The sequence below is a fragment of the Tyto alba genome, unplaced genomic scaffold (genome assembly GCF_018691265.1).
Source record: "Tyto alba isolate M040663 unplaced genomic scaffold, T.alba_DEE_v4.0 Super-Scaffold_40, whole genome shotgun sequence".
NCBI classification, from domain to species: Eukaryota; Metazoa; Chordata; class Aves; order Strigiformes; family Tytonidae; genus Tyto; species Tyto alba.
This window is the reverse complement of record NW_024881316.1, coordinates 21,672,194-21,686,364: the sequence shown is the minus strand read 5'-3', so window position 1 is coordinate 21,686,364 and position 14,171 is coordinate 21,672,194. Positions and strand designations below refer to the sequence as shown.

Below are 14,171 nucleotides of genomic sequence, written 5' to 3'. Positions count from 1 at the left end.
ATATGTTACCACACAATTAAAACAGATGACAGCTATCTTTAAGGAGTTTAGACATTTTACTTGACTGAAATAAGGTTTCTGGATTGCATACTTGATAGTTTACTTTTTCCCTTGCAAGGTCTACAGTAAATAATTGTAAAATAATTATAGATGCCCTTATCTCCTGTAATTTTGAGTTCTTTCTAGATTTCTTGAATAATAGGTCCCTGAATATCAAAGGTTTATAATGGTAGTTCAGTCGGGCAGTTTCTGGTCTCATTACACTAAATTATCAATCTTGTTGAAGCTTTAGGATTAAATAAAATCACATTATGCTTCAGTTACTTTTCAGCTGCTAAATACAGGATACATAAAATATTATCCTGATCTTTATCAACATGTAATGTGACAGCACGTGTCCTGGGTTATAGCTGCCCCAGTGAGCTGCTGATGAGCCTATCACATACTGCAGTCCTTCCTGACCCAGGAGTGCTAAGCATGAAGGCTGTTCCCTGCATTGATGGTGGGGTTGTACAGAGTAAAAGCAGAGCTCTGTGAAAAGAGGAACCCTTTAATTTATCTTCTCCACACAAAGGGAAAAAAGAAGAGACATGTTCTTCTTCCAGTGCCAGAACTATTAAAAGACATCCTATGCAGAAAAATGGATTGCTGTTAAAATCTCTTCAGCAAGCATGCCTGCAAGCTTCAGCAAAGGAAATGGCACCTCTTCCAATTTTAGAAAAAATGAAAAGATATCTCATGGCAACTAGACATTCAACCATTAAAAGCATGATATGATTATACAGCTGAGGCTATATTCTCAAAAGGAGCTACTTGTTTCAGGATATTTTTAAAGCTTGTATTTTGATTTTTATTGAATGTAATAGTTACTAGTGTGTCTAATGTAGGATGCTTCAGTCCTATCAGAGATTTGATCACAACTGTGATTTATTGTAATAGTTCCCTGCTTTTACTTTGCTCTTCATGTAGTAATAATTCAGTCATATTTTCAAACATGATTTTTGAAACAAAGTCACAGAAAGAGATAGAAGGGGACCTCTTAATTTAGACAGGTAAGATAAACATGGAAACATAGTTGGAAGAAAGTTAACTCATCCCATTGTATGAACTCAGCAGGCCTGTACTGGTTAAGCTTCAAAGGACAAAATGGCTTAGCATGATGTCTTTTTGAATGAGCAGCTCAAAACCAGCTGTTTCCGTCAATGGACCGGAAGGTACTTCTACCAAAGTCTGGCACAGGGAGGTAAGTACTCAGCCCAGATAATATGATTCAAACATTTATTATGTCATTCTGCATTAAAAACACCAAACTATAGAAGACTTCTGGAGACTGACAGATCAACTGGAAGGTAAGACTAGGTCAGAAGGTGGCCATAGTATTTCATTGGCAGAATTCACCAGTGGAGTCCAGACAAGGTGTCACCCAACAGAGTGGTTGTCCATATACACAGATATGGCCTATTACTACAGGATGTCTATCAAACTTCTGCTTAAATTTAACATTGCTTACTCCTGGCATAGCCCTCAGGAAAATCCAAAACCTGCTGCCACCCAAAATACTGCAGATGATGCTGATACAAAGGATGTCAACTGCATTCTTTGGAACACAGAAGGGAATTCTGGCACATAAAATGTATGTAAATAAATAAACCACTTTATTGAAAGATTGAAAATACTTCATTGAGACACACCCTGAATGGTAACTAAATCTTTTTTCTTTGAAGCAAATATGCTTTTTAGGTTCCACTCTTTTATGGATTATGGTGCAGTTTGCACAGCTTCCATGTATTAAAAGCAAGTGCAAATAGTATGCCTAGATAACAAATGCTTAGAAGATATTCACAGAATTCAATTTTAACACTGGAAATGTGAAAATATAGGATTTAATTTATTATAAACTTGGGAAAGGCTGAAAAGTAAAATATTCTTTGATATCTAAGCAACACACAACATTTTTTTTTTTGAGCTCACAATCATTGATTGCTTTCACATATAGTGAGTGTAATGACCTACTTTCAGACAGTAATACAAGGTGATTTTAACTCAGATATACCAGCATTCTGGAAAGAGCATTTTTAACTCTAGTTGCCTGTATTTCATCCCATTAGAAGGATGTTACAGTTATATAACCATAATCTAGATGATTTTTTTGTTCTTTTCCTGTATACTAGTAATGCCCTTTAATACTATGAGAATTATCCACTGCCATTTATATCCCACTGTAATTTAAAAGCTAAAACACTTTTTGAAGCCAGCTATAAAATCTGTCACAAAAAAGAACCTTCTGAAAAGCAGGAAAGCAAAATAATTGCAATTACAAAACAGACACCCTAGCAGTTATTTATCAGTTTGTCTTATAGCCTTGATTCTATTTACAAAGTAATCAAAATTGTTCAAATAATTCATTTTTATTCAAATAGTAATTAAATTATGTTCATTCGACTAATTTGTACATTAAAAGCAAGAGTAATACAATAGAAGTGTAGATGAGCTACAAAGTGAAAAAAGACTTTTTCAACAAAGGGCCAGGCACAGTGGTGAATAAAGAATAATCTGTAGAAATGGAAAACATATCTTTTGAGGAAATCTCCTTATTTTCTTAACTTTCTTCTGTCCCAAAAATACTAGGCTGTAAGCATGCATTAACACTGTGCACAACAATTTGCACAAATGACACTTTTCTTTTGTTAACTCAAGCCTGCAACTCTTACTATTGTGCCTGACTGATATCACCCATCTTACCCTCCAATTATTCTAAACACCTCAATGAATCTGCTCCTAAGTTATCAAAAGTAACTGAAATGGAAAACAGAGAAACATTATGATCATTACCTCTTCCCCTATTCCTACTTTAAAGAAGCATATGACTTGCATTTCACAACTAATAGAGAAAGTATGAACCATGACTACCTTTTTCGCAGAACCGACCAGTGAAGTGTAGTGGGCAGTCGCACTGAAACGAGGTGGCCCCCGTAGGCAGAGAGAGGGGATGACAAGTCCCTCCATTATGGCACATTCCTTCCTGGCATACAGATGGCAATTCAGGGGAAATCTGAGATGGCACAACAGGCGCAGGCAACTCAGGCACATCAGAAGAAACCATAGGGAATGCTGTTGACAGATGTGTGGGTACAGTAATCCTGAAGGGATGAGACAACACATCAGAACAAAATTTTGCCACTATACTTCAGCTTCCTTTAAAAACAGTAGGGTTTTTTGTTTAGAAATTCAGATTATATTCATTAAAATGGGAGTACCTTAGTAATTCCAAAATCAAGTCCCTATCCTGAAATCTAGCCAAAAGATAATGAAGGCATTTTTCCCTGCAAAGGAGCAAGAAATAACTTTGATGCATGTAGCACAGTTTGTACGTATTTTCCTACTTCCTTATCAGTGAATATCAACAATGGACTGATAAATAAACACAGGCCTGTATTTTTAAATATTTTATTTCTTGAAGTTACCAAATCTCATAAGGCTGTTCTGCAAGACATGACTTCCATACAAGTAGATTAAGCATGTGTATGCAGAAGGAAAATGCTGTAGTACAGCAATATAATAAATTTTAATTCATAGAAATAACTATATGGGGGGGAGAGGGGGAGACAAAGAGTGTTGGTTTTATTTTCATTTCTCCCCACAATTTTTTTGTCTAGAATGACACTATCTTTTTCTTCTCAATTTTTAAGATCTCACATTAACTACTAGACTGATATGTTAATCATTTCCTCATTTTAATTATTTCTTATCCGAAGTTGCTAGAAATTAGTCAGCAATATCACCTCTTTGTCCTAATTATCAAGTCTGTTTATTAATGCTTTTTGTTTTAACCAGAGAGATAAATATGTGATTCATTAAAACTGTACAAATTTAAGGCTACTGATTTAACTATCAGAAAAACTTATGTACATAACACAAATCATTATGATGAGGGCAAAGCAAAATGAATCAAAAGTCACAAGAATTTTCATGACTATTTAATAAGCTTTCATAATTAAAAAAAATATTTTTCAGTAAATTTTACATAAGACAGAGGCATTCTTTGATTTTATGAAGTTCAAGGGATTCTACTTTTTTTCAAGAAAGCAACTTCTAATTCTGAAATTTGTCAACAGCAATCTTATAAAATACCTTACTATATTTACTTCATTGGTAAGTTTGAACTTTCTGCATATTTCTCCTATGCCTATGCAAAAAAAAAATCATATTAGAGGAATGTAAATCATATTAGAGCAATGCAAAATATTGTATTAGAGGAAGAGAGACTAGGTTGAACTGAAATGTCACTAACATTTTGGCCAAAACAGAACATAGAAATGACACACTTCATACAATGGTTTATAGACATCACAGCCTGTGAAAGTCATCATTTCCGGCAATGTGTTAAACATTAACAGCCAAATTCTTACTCATTTTGGTTAAAATGATGGCATAAACCTGCTTTACAAAAAAATAAATTAAAAAAAAAAATTGTATATTGGCCCCTGCTGCACACTCCCTTCTCTCCTTGCCATCTGCTCTTGTATCAGCTAAGACTTCGGATCACCATATTGTAGAGGTTGGAATCTGTCTTAAAAAGAAGTATTTGAAAGGGATGATGCTTCATGAGAATAGAGTGCATCTGAGGAAACAAGATAGATGGGAAGATTGTGGTATGATAGGACACCTTCTGTGTGACTGCATTCACCACTCCATGCATCTGTCTTCTTCTTAAGTCTAGCTTCCAAATTTATTAAATATCCCATTTAGTCAGGTCAACCTGAAAACTGATTTTAATAATTTATTTTTTGGAAGATCACTATTGAAAACTCCTTACTCTGAATTATCAGTACTGCACCTGTACAAAAACAATGATACATACTGAGGAGCAGGTATGAAAGAAAAGAATCTGGACAGAGGAAAGACAGAAATAATTCAGGACAAAGTAAATATCTAAGGGCACCCAGAGAAAGGCATAGTAATTGAGAAATGAGTGGAGCCTGGGAAAGAACAAAAGGGACACAGGACTTATGGCACACAGGACTTATGTGACAGCAAAGAGGAGACGTGCAGAGCAATCATGGTAAGGGGACCATTCGAGCGGGATACTGAAGCAGGGATACAGACTGTGTCCAAAACATAAGATAGGCAAAACATACACACCATGGTGGTTATTCAAGGAGGTTAAATGCCATCCACTCTATATGAGGGAAAAGCATCCAAAGAGATGGCAGACAACAAAGCAGCTGAAAACAAATCCCTGAAAGATTTTGGAGATTGAGGACTTGCTGGTAAGAGGCTTTGAATTTTAAGAAAACATATGACCTGGCTGATTGCTATTAACATGAATAGAATAACAACATTTCCATTTATATGAATAGAATTACAATGAAGAAATTGCTGGGTTTATAACCATCCTTTTATCCTACGGGAAATAACTAACATGATCTTCATATGGGCTATTCCATTCACAGCAGCATTAAGAGTGCACTAATGTGTGTGTTATCTTCTACCAGTCTAGCACAGCAAATTAAAAATGTTTAGTCACCTGCTGCTGAGATTACAACCATTGATTAAAAAAAAAAAAAAAAAATTTCATTTTATCCCCAAACATAATCCTAAATGCTTGAGCAGCTCTGAATATGTTTGAGCATAAATGCTTGAAGCAGCTCTGAACGTAAGCTCTGTAGGCTTACATAAAGAATCAGACATTTACATGAGAAATTTATTGGGAAGTATTACTGGGATTTGGGTTTATTTTCCCTGTTCCTCCTGAAGAAAAACTCAACAAAAACTAAATACAACTTGAGGGAGGATCAGGGCATGAACTAAGCTCTTACTACCAGATCTGAGACAGACCGTTTCTCTAATGACAGTCTTATGGATGACCATTGCAAAATTTACTCCTCTGAACCTGGTCACAGCTACCATCAGGTGTAAAATACTGAATGAGAGGAATATCTGCTTGACTGGCAAATCATGCATTCTTGTATCCACTGGAAGCACTCGTTTCCAGCCGTGGAAGTTTCACACCCCCTTTCTGACAGCAAGCTACTAGTTTTCTCTAAAATAGAATCACAGGAATGTGCTTCAAATAAAAGTTTTCGAGTGCAAGTAACACAGCCTCACTTCATTTTTTGGTTGACATTCTTATCCACAGAGTGGAAAGAAAGCTCCTTGCCAGGTTGATTTCTTTCTGGTTCATTTGCTAGTCTTTTGCAGGGTGTCAGCCTTTGCAGTGTTGTTCTGGATGTTTTGCTTATAAATGGTGCCTGACTGCCTACGTGCCAGCACCGCTTCCAGGCATCCCGTGGCTCGCTGACTTACTGTAAAAGTGGAGAAGAATTTGCCTGGGCTGCTTTGTGGGGCAAACATCTGCAGCTGCACTCACAAGCCATTCAAGCTGCTGCTGTGAATAAGCAATGACCTCGGTTCAACACAGTTTAACTAAAACATTTATTTGAATAAAGAGCCAGGAAGTGTTTAAAGTAATTTAATAATTGAGGTGTTAGAAGTTTTGACAAAGTCTAACAAAAATAAATCAGGCAAAACTTGATTCACTGATACTATACATCAAGGCCACAATTTTCTTTTTTTTTTTTTTTTTTTTTTTCGGTTTCCCAGCCCGTCACTGTCTCTCAGCTCAATAGTGTACAAGAAGACCTTATAACTTGCTGCAAGCATCAACACACTGTTTTTAATCTTAAAATGAGCTCAAACAGATGAGTTTTAAATGCTGTAACCTTGTGTTTCATACTCAATGTATGTAAGTTTGAAATGCTTGTCTAAATATAGATGCTAGTGCAATTTGAAGTCTTGTTTATTTTATATTACATTCTTTACCACTCAAGGAGATGTATGATCAACTGAAGGGCAGGAATATATCAGTTAAGGATTATGCTTGATGCTATGTTGATAAACCAAAAGCACACATAGGCTAACCAACTGTTTCCCACTCCCCTACACTCTCCTCTCTTCAAAGAGCTGGAAACTATTAGTGTGTGGAGTTAGGAGCATTGTGAGTTTAAAAGTTCACAAAACGTCTGGGATGCCCCAGCTGTGCCCTCACCTGGCAGTGCAGGGGCTCAGCCTTGCTGAGGGCTGAGCTGGGTGTCGCTGGTTTAACCCCTGCGCTGGGGTCAGTGACCGGGTCTGAGAGAGCTGGGACTGTTCAGCCTGGACAAGGGAAGGCTCAGGGGGATCTTGTCGATTTGTATTGACCTGACTGGGAGGGGAAAAGATGGGCCCAGAATCTTCTTGCTGGTGGCCAGTGAAAAGACACAGGGCAAGAGACACAAACTGAAATGCAAGAAATTCCACCCAAAGAAAAAAAACTTTTTTTTTTTTTTTTTCATAGGGGTGATCTGTCTGTATAATGTACTTCAAACTGAGACCTGCAAATAGAGAAGACCTGTCCCCAAAGTAACTCATTATCAGGCTGATGGCAGCCATGTCTACAGAAGCACTCTGACAGTTTTCCATGAAGCAGGTTGATGAGACATGCAATGGCACGGGAGTCCCAATGATATGATAACATCTCCACTGCTTATATCTTTTGGTACTTACATACTTAACATTTTATTACTGAAGTAATGGATTTATCCTTATCTGATATGAGTGCGATAAGGAGGTTTGTATTTTTAGCTTGTCAATAAAGTAATTTGTGCTAGGAAGCAACTGCTTTTATTTGCAATTTTCTTCAATGGAGAAGTGTGTACATGCCATTTCTTTTAGGTTGTGACAGAATATTATTTTAAGCAAATGTTTTAGATTTTTGAGCCAAAAGAAAGACTTTTCAATGACATTAACATGCATAGTAGAATATCACTTCAAAACCTTATGAAACTGAAAACAACTGAACATCATGGAAATGTTGGTTTAAACAGGAATAAAAGACTAGTACCTTGCACATAATTTGGCAAGAATAAAAAAGCCTTTTACAGGCTGTTTATTTTACTGTCCACAACCATGTAAAGAATAATACTTTAAATGACATTTTATTGATTTCAGTGAATCCACGGAACAGTATATCTGCGCACTTATCCTACTAGAGAAACACCTTAAATCACTCAACTCCGAGAAAACAATTTAAGAGATTACCAGAGAGGAATTATTTTTGTTCAGCAGTTTAAATCTGAATCTTATTTCCTCACTCATCCCAGTCTTTGTTTGGTTTGGAAGAATCAGGTGTCTGTTCTCCTAATAGAGTTGACATGATCAGAGAATCATAGAGTGGTTTGGGTTGGAATGGACCTTGAAGATCATCCGGTTCCAACCCCACAGCCATGGGCGGGGACACCTTCCACCAGACCAGGTTGCTCAAATCCCCGTCCAACCTGGCCTTGAACACTTCCAGAGAGGGGGCAGCCACTGCTTCTCTGGGCAACCTGTGCCAGTATCTCACCACCCTCACAGTGAAGAAATTCTTCCTTATATCTAATCTAAATCTACTCACTCTCAGTTGAAAACCATTACTCCTCATCCCATCACTATAGTTCCTGATAAAGAGTCCCTCCCTAGCTCTCCTGTAGGCCTACTTTAAGTACTGGAAGGCTGCTATAAGGTCTCTCTGGAGCCTTCTCTTCTCCAGGCTGAACAACCCCAACTCTCAGCCTGTCCTCATTGGAGAAGGTGCTCCAGTCCCCTCATCATCTTCATGGCCTCCTCTGGACCAGCTCGAGCAGGTCCCTATCATTCTTATGTTGGGGGCCCTAGAGCTGGACACAGTACTGAAGGTGGGCTCTCATGAGAGCAGAGTAGAGGGGTAGAATCACTTCTCTCAACCTGCTGGCCACTCTTGATGCAACCTATGGTACAGTTGGAGATATGATCAGGCATCTCTTTTAAAAATTCAGTTCTCAATGTACGTTCCAGGTAATGAGTCCATCTCCTCCCTCCTACTAGGCACAACATTTTGTAGCAGAGTTCAATGATACTGTAGTTGCAGCTTTCCATTTAAAAATTCTCAGTTGGTGTAACGTAATTTGCAACTGTTTTTGCACACACAGCATCTCATTTAATGGTACAAACTCTTAGCAATGCAAACAATATATTTGATATACAATGTAATTGAGGATGTGAGTATGCAATTAACAGATATGATAAAATTTATGAAAATTCAGTTTACAAATTCAAAGAAAAAAATATTAACTCTAGGATACATAACAGTGCCACATATAGGAAGATATGTCAGGTATGGAATGATAGGTGAAAGGGGAAAGAGAAAAAGGAAATACATGTACCAAGACACATATTCCTGTTCTGTTTTCTTTAAAGTGTGCAGATTCTATAGACTTTGCAACAGATAAATAAGTTAATATGACACAGAATTTGCAACAACAATACTTTATACTGAAAGTTTAATAGTAAAAACATTCTTAAAGAGGACATTAAAGTGGTTTTCCTTGGATGATATTTGAAAAAAACCCTCCTAGTCCCTAAGTTTAAGACATGACAAATAATGGTTTCTCTGTAACTGAATTTCTGTACCAAATCCAGTCTTCTTTTTGCTTGGATTGCTTGAAGAAGTAAGTGAGCACTGAATCTTTCAGTTGTTCACAGTGATCTCTACTTTGGCTTAGTTTTGCTGTTTCATAGCCTTCTCCATCCTCCCTTCTAAGCTTCTCTGGACTTTCTATCATCAAAACATTAAACTCAAAAAAAGGAGAGCAATAAAAACTACCGAGCACTGAGTGGACCAATATGCAAATCTTTAACTTTCTGAAGTTTAAGAAAATCTTGAATCTGTCTGAACTTCAGCTTTTGATTTTACGTTTAGTCAATAACCAGAGTTAGAAAACTTCTTAGCTGCTGTTTTGAAAAACATCACTTGAAATGCCTGAGTACTGTATCTTTTTGTTGATTTATGCAACTACTTTTGTTTCTTAAAACTAGTGGTTTTGAATGGGAAAAATATTTTCATTCCCTCCTTGAAGATTCTCTCTTCAGAATAAAAATGTTATGTTTTTAACCTGGCCCTGTACTTGTCCTTCTGAAAAACCTCTGCAAGATTAGAATATAACCATTCTGTCCCAGTTCTAAATGGCTGAGTAATTTGTACTGGTCAACTGAATTCCTGTAACAGTAATGCTGTGAGAGCTACCTAAAAAAAAAAAAAAAAAAAAAAAAATCACGATTCCAGAATGGAGCCACTACTGTTTACCAAAGCTTCTGTCTAGTTTCAAGGACTAAACACCTTCCACCTCAGTGATGCCATATGTAATTTAGACTAAAATGGAAGATCTACCTATAGAATATGCCAGAATGCATGGAAACACACACTTTTGCAGGCTGATACTTCAATGCACCCTGATTGCATTACAGATAAAATGCAGTTTTGAGAGTACATACTTTGTTTTTAGGTGCACCACATAAGAATAGTTTAGCCACCTAAATATTTTTCACAGAGTCTTTAATCTCTTTTTATATTTATTTCCCCATGTGCTGAAAATATTTGTTGCCTACATAAGTAGGGGAGACTTACAAGGCTTTATAAATATTAATTAAGATTTCTGGATAGAAAGCATTTTGCTATTCAAAAACTATGTGACTGGTGACAGATGGGAATATAAAAAGGCATTCTGTATCACATATTATTGAAATTACCATGAGAGCTGGCCTTCAAGTAAGATGAGACAGACATGTAGAAATTATTAGCAGAGAAAGAGTTAAAAATGCAGAGTACTGGTATGTATTATCTAGTCTTCCAGACTTAATTTCTAATTATATCTTAATGCTGGAGAATGGCTGGCATGCATAAACACAAACATTATTTATTCATCAGTAATCTGGCATTTAATTAAAATACGACTGCATTCTCATTGAATGCATAGAGAAGAATGATGTAAATATGACAGGTCAAAAAATTCTTGTGACATTAACAGATAGATTGAAAAAATATATTGCTGAGAACTTCCTAAATAGTATTTTATAAGGTAACAGATAAGGAATTAAAATACTAGGCCTTTATGGTATATTTTTTTCTATATATAAAAAAATATAGTCGATAAAGCATGTGTTACAGATGAGGGAGTAAACAGTCCATAGTTGGTCTGGGTACTGGGGTTTACTTCAGAACCAACAATATTAGATCTTTTACCCTGCTTGTGTCACACACTCATTCGTGCCCTCACTCCAGTCCAAGCTCCGTTATATTCACTACTTTTCTACTTTCCTTCCCAACAAGGAAGTTGCTACTGGTCTGTAAAGCTCAAGTTCAAAGTCATGTTGATTCAGACTGAGCTGTAGTATCTGGTCTTGATTGTTACCAGACATGGTGCCTGTTCATCTCCATGCATCTTTCTTATCTTCTGTACCTCCCCACACTTCCAGGATCTTTCTTCCAGCCAGGAAGTCAGGAAAACTTATTTTTCAGCACACACTTTTCTCTCCAGAACCCCCAGTACCCATTTTTCCCAGTTAAAATAGTGTCTCTGTGAAGAAGCACAATGTGAGATCTGACTCCTAAATGGTGCATTTATCTCATGTCTCTTCATTAATTGGAGGTTTCATGATGTGCTTCTCTTGTTTGGTCCAGACATTATCAAATTTTACAACCACCTCATGCTGATTGCAGCTATCAAGTAAGAGGCTTCTGTTTGAGAATTCAGAAGTTTAATTTTGGATGTTTGTGTGTGTGTGATTATCTGCTGCTTGATACTGTTTACAATATAATAATTATTTTTTTTTTCCCCTACAGCTGTATTATATTTTAGAGTGTCTTAGTATAAGAGGCTATGCTCATAGATGTCTCATTCTTCTTTCTCTTATTAGTATGGAATGACTCTAAGGGTGCACTAAATGAAGTTATGTTCTTATTAATGAAATTTTCCTAAAGGAAAGTTGTTAAATGCTGGAGTACAGAATATTTGTCTCTCTTGCAGTTGGAAAACTTTGTATTTTGGCCACAATGTGTTTTTGTAGTGAGCACTCTCACTTTACTTGAGATTGAACAAATACTGTAACAATGACAATGACAGCAGCAACTAGAACAATTGATAACAAAGTAATTAACATGTTCCATACTTATGACCTCACATTCAATCTCTTTTTAATTCCAATTTCTCCAAGACATCAAAATGGCACCCAAAATAGTCTTTTCCCTCCTATATATTTGAAGAAATTTCATCTGCCGATAAAACTCTAGGACAGAATTCACTTTGTCAAGCATCATCTGCGTAAGAGCTTGGAAACCTGCTTGAGCTGATCACCTTCATTCTCCTTGTAATGATCTATAAACAGAGAGCAGCATCTCCAGTTCATCCCATGCTAAGAAAAGTGACCACCTTTATCCATTGACTACAGATGGAACTGAACAAATCAACTCTGATGAGTGAAGACGAATTCCTGCTTGTGGTCACTTTGTTACACTTAAAATCATGCATGTTTTGATTATATAACTGAAAAAAAAAAAAAAAAAGCCAAAATATTTTTAGGTATTCAAAACACTGGCTCAAAGCATTCCCTAAGAATCACATACCTTTACATCAAAGAATTGAGTTTGCTTTACCCTGTTCCAATATAAAGTGATCTTTCTAAATTTTTAAGCCATTTAAGTTCATAATGAAGAGACTGATACGACTTTAATATTACTAAGAGAATGTGACTTTAGCTTAGCAAAATCTTACAACATGGAGAAATAATAGCAGGCAGTATTATCAAGACTGAGAAGTTTTATTATTAGTGTGAACAACTGGAAGAAAAACATAATAAATAGTTCACAAACAAGAAATAAGGAAATTCCAGATGCCTTGTCAGCAGATTTCTGTCTTTCAACTTGCAGAACAGTATTCAAAACTGTTTGCACAGGAATCAAGATCAAATGCAGCAGAAGAGCAACATGCCACTATGTTGCACTAAGCTATTCAGTTTTGGTTAGGACCAGGAATAATTAAGGAGATGTCTTTTCTCGACCTAGATTACTTAACAGAAAAATGATAAAAATTGATTATTCATACCTCCCATCTTCTTATCAGCTGAAAGGCTTTCACATGTCAAGATCATAGGGAGGCAGAGAACATATTAAACTAAAAGCATGTTATATTGAAATTATGAGATGGTGTCCTGGGTTGAGTGAGTGGTGGAGTTTTTTTGGTGGCAGGGGAGGGGACTATCGGGATGGCCCCCTGTGAGAAGCTTCTCGAAGCTCCCCCAGCTCCAAGCCAGCTCCACTTCTGTTTGGGAAATTGAGCCAATCGGCTGCGCCTCTGCGATAACATATTTAAGAAGGGACGTGGTGACGGGCAGTGGGACTTGTGAGAAGGAGTTGCTGCATCTGCATGAACACCAAGGTCAGTGGAGGAATGGAGGAAGAAAGGAAGGGGGAGGTGTGCCGGAGCAGAGACCCCCCTGTATCCTGTGGTGAGACGGCAGGGCGGCCCCCCCCGCCACCCATGAAGATCTACGGTGGAGCAGACATTGATTTACAGCCTGTTGCTCCTGCTTGCATGATCAAGGTTCTGTGCCCGAAGAAGGCTGGGGTCTCATGGGAAAAGGTAGCCCTTTTGCTATAATTCAGTGCTGGGAGGATTGCAGCATGTGAGGGTGTCCCACGCCGGAGCAGCTCAGGAAGGGCTGCAGCCATGGGAGAGAATCCAGTCGGAGGAAGTTAGTGACCCATGATGGAGCAGTGTGGGGAACGCTGCAGCCCATGGGAGGAATTCAAGTCAGAGAAAGTTTGTGGAGGACTGTCTCCTGTGAGAGGGGGACCACGATGGAGCAGGGGGAACAAGTTCCAGAAGCTGCCCCCACTGAAGATGAAGAAAGCAACAACACTGACTGCACCCCCCATTCCCTGCCCCTGTGCCACCAGGAGGAGGAGATAGAGATACTGGGAGCAGAGATGAGCCCAGGAAGAAGGGAGGGGTGGGGGGAAGGTGTTCTCAAGATGTGGCAATGCTTCTCACTGTCCTACTCTGTTATGTGTTGTTAGTGTCTGTAATAAATGTATGTTCTTTTTTTTCTTCCCCTAACGAGTCTGCCTTTTGCTTGTGATCATAAAAGGGGGATTTTCCCCCATCCCAGTCCTATCTTGAACCCCAAGCCTGGCTCTCTGTCCCTTCTCATTGCCAGAGGGGGAGAGAGAGCTGCTGCATTGTGGTTGGCTGTCAATCAGGCCTAAACCACAACAGATGGTCAACCTGTTCCAGGGTAATATTTAAATAAATTGATATTTTGCACCTATTGATCCTAAC

At 37.7% G+C, this 14,171-nt stretch overlaps 1 protein-coding gene across 1 annotated transcript in view; it reads right to left on the bottom strand.

Moving 5' to 3' along the window:
• EYS (eyes shut homolog) overlaps positions 1-14,171 on the bottom strand; it is a 1,055,438-nt gene that overhangs the window by 230,652 nt on the left and 810,615 nt on the right. Inside the window, exon 38 of the mRNA XM_033002767.2 lies at positions 2,911-3,140. Within this exon, the coding sequence (XP_032858658.1) occupies positions 2,911-3,140 (230 nt within the window). The remainder of the gene's footprint in view (positions 1-2,910; positions 3,141-14,171) is intronic.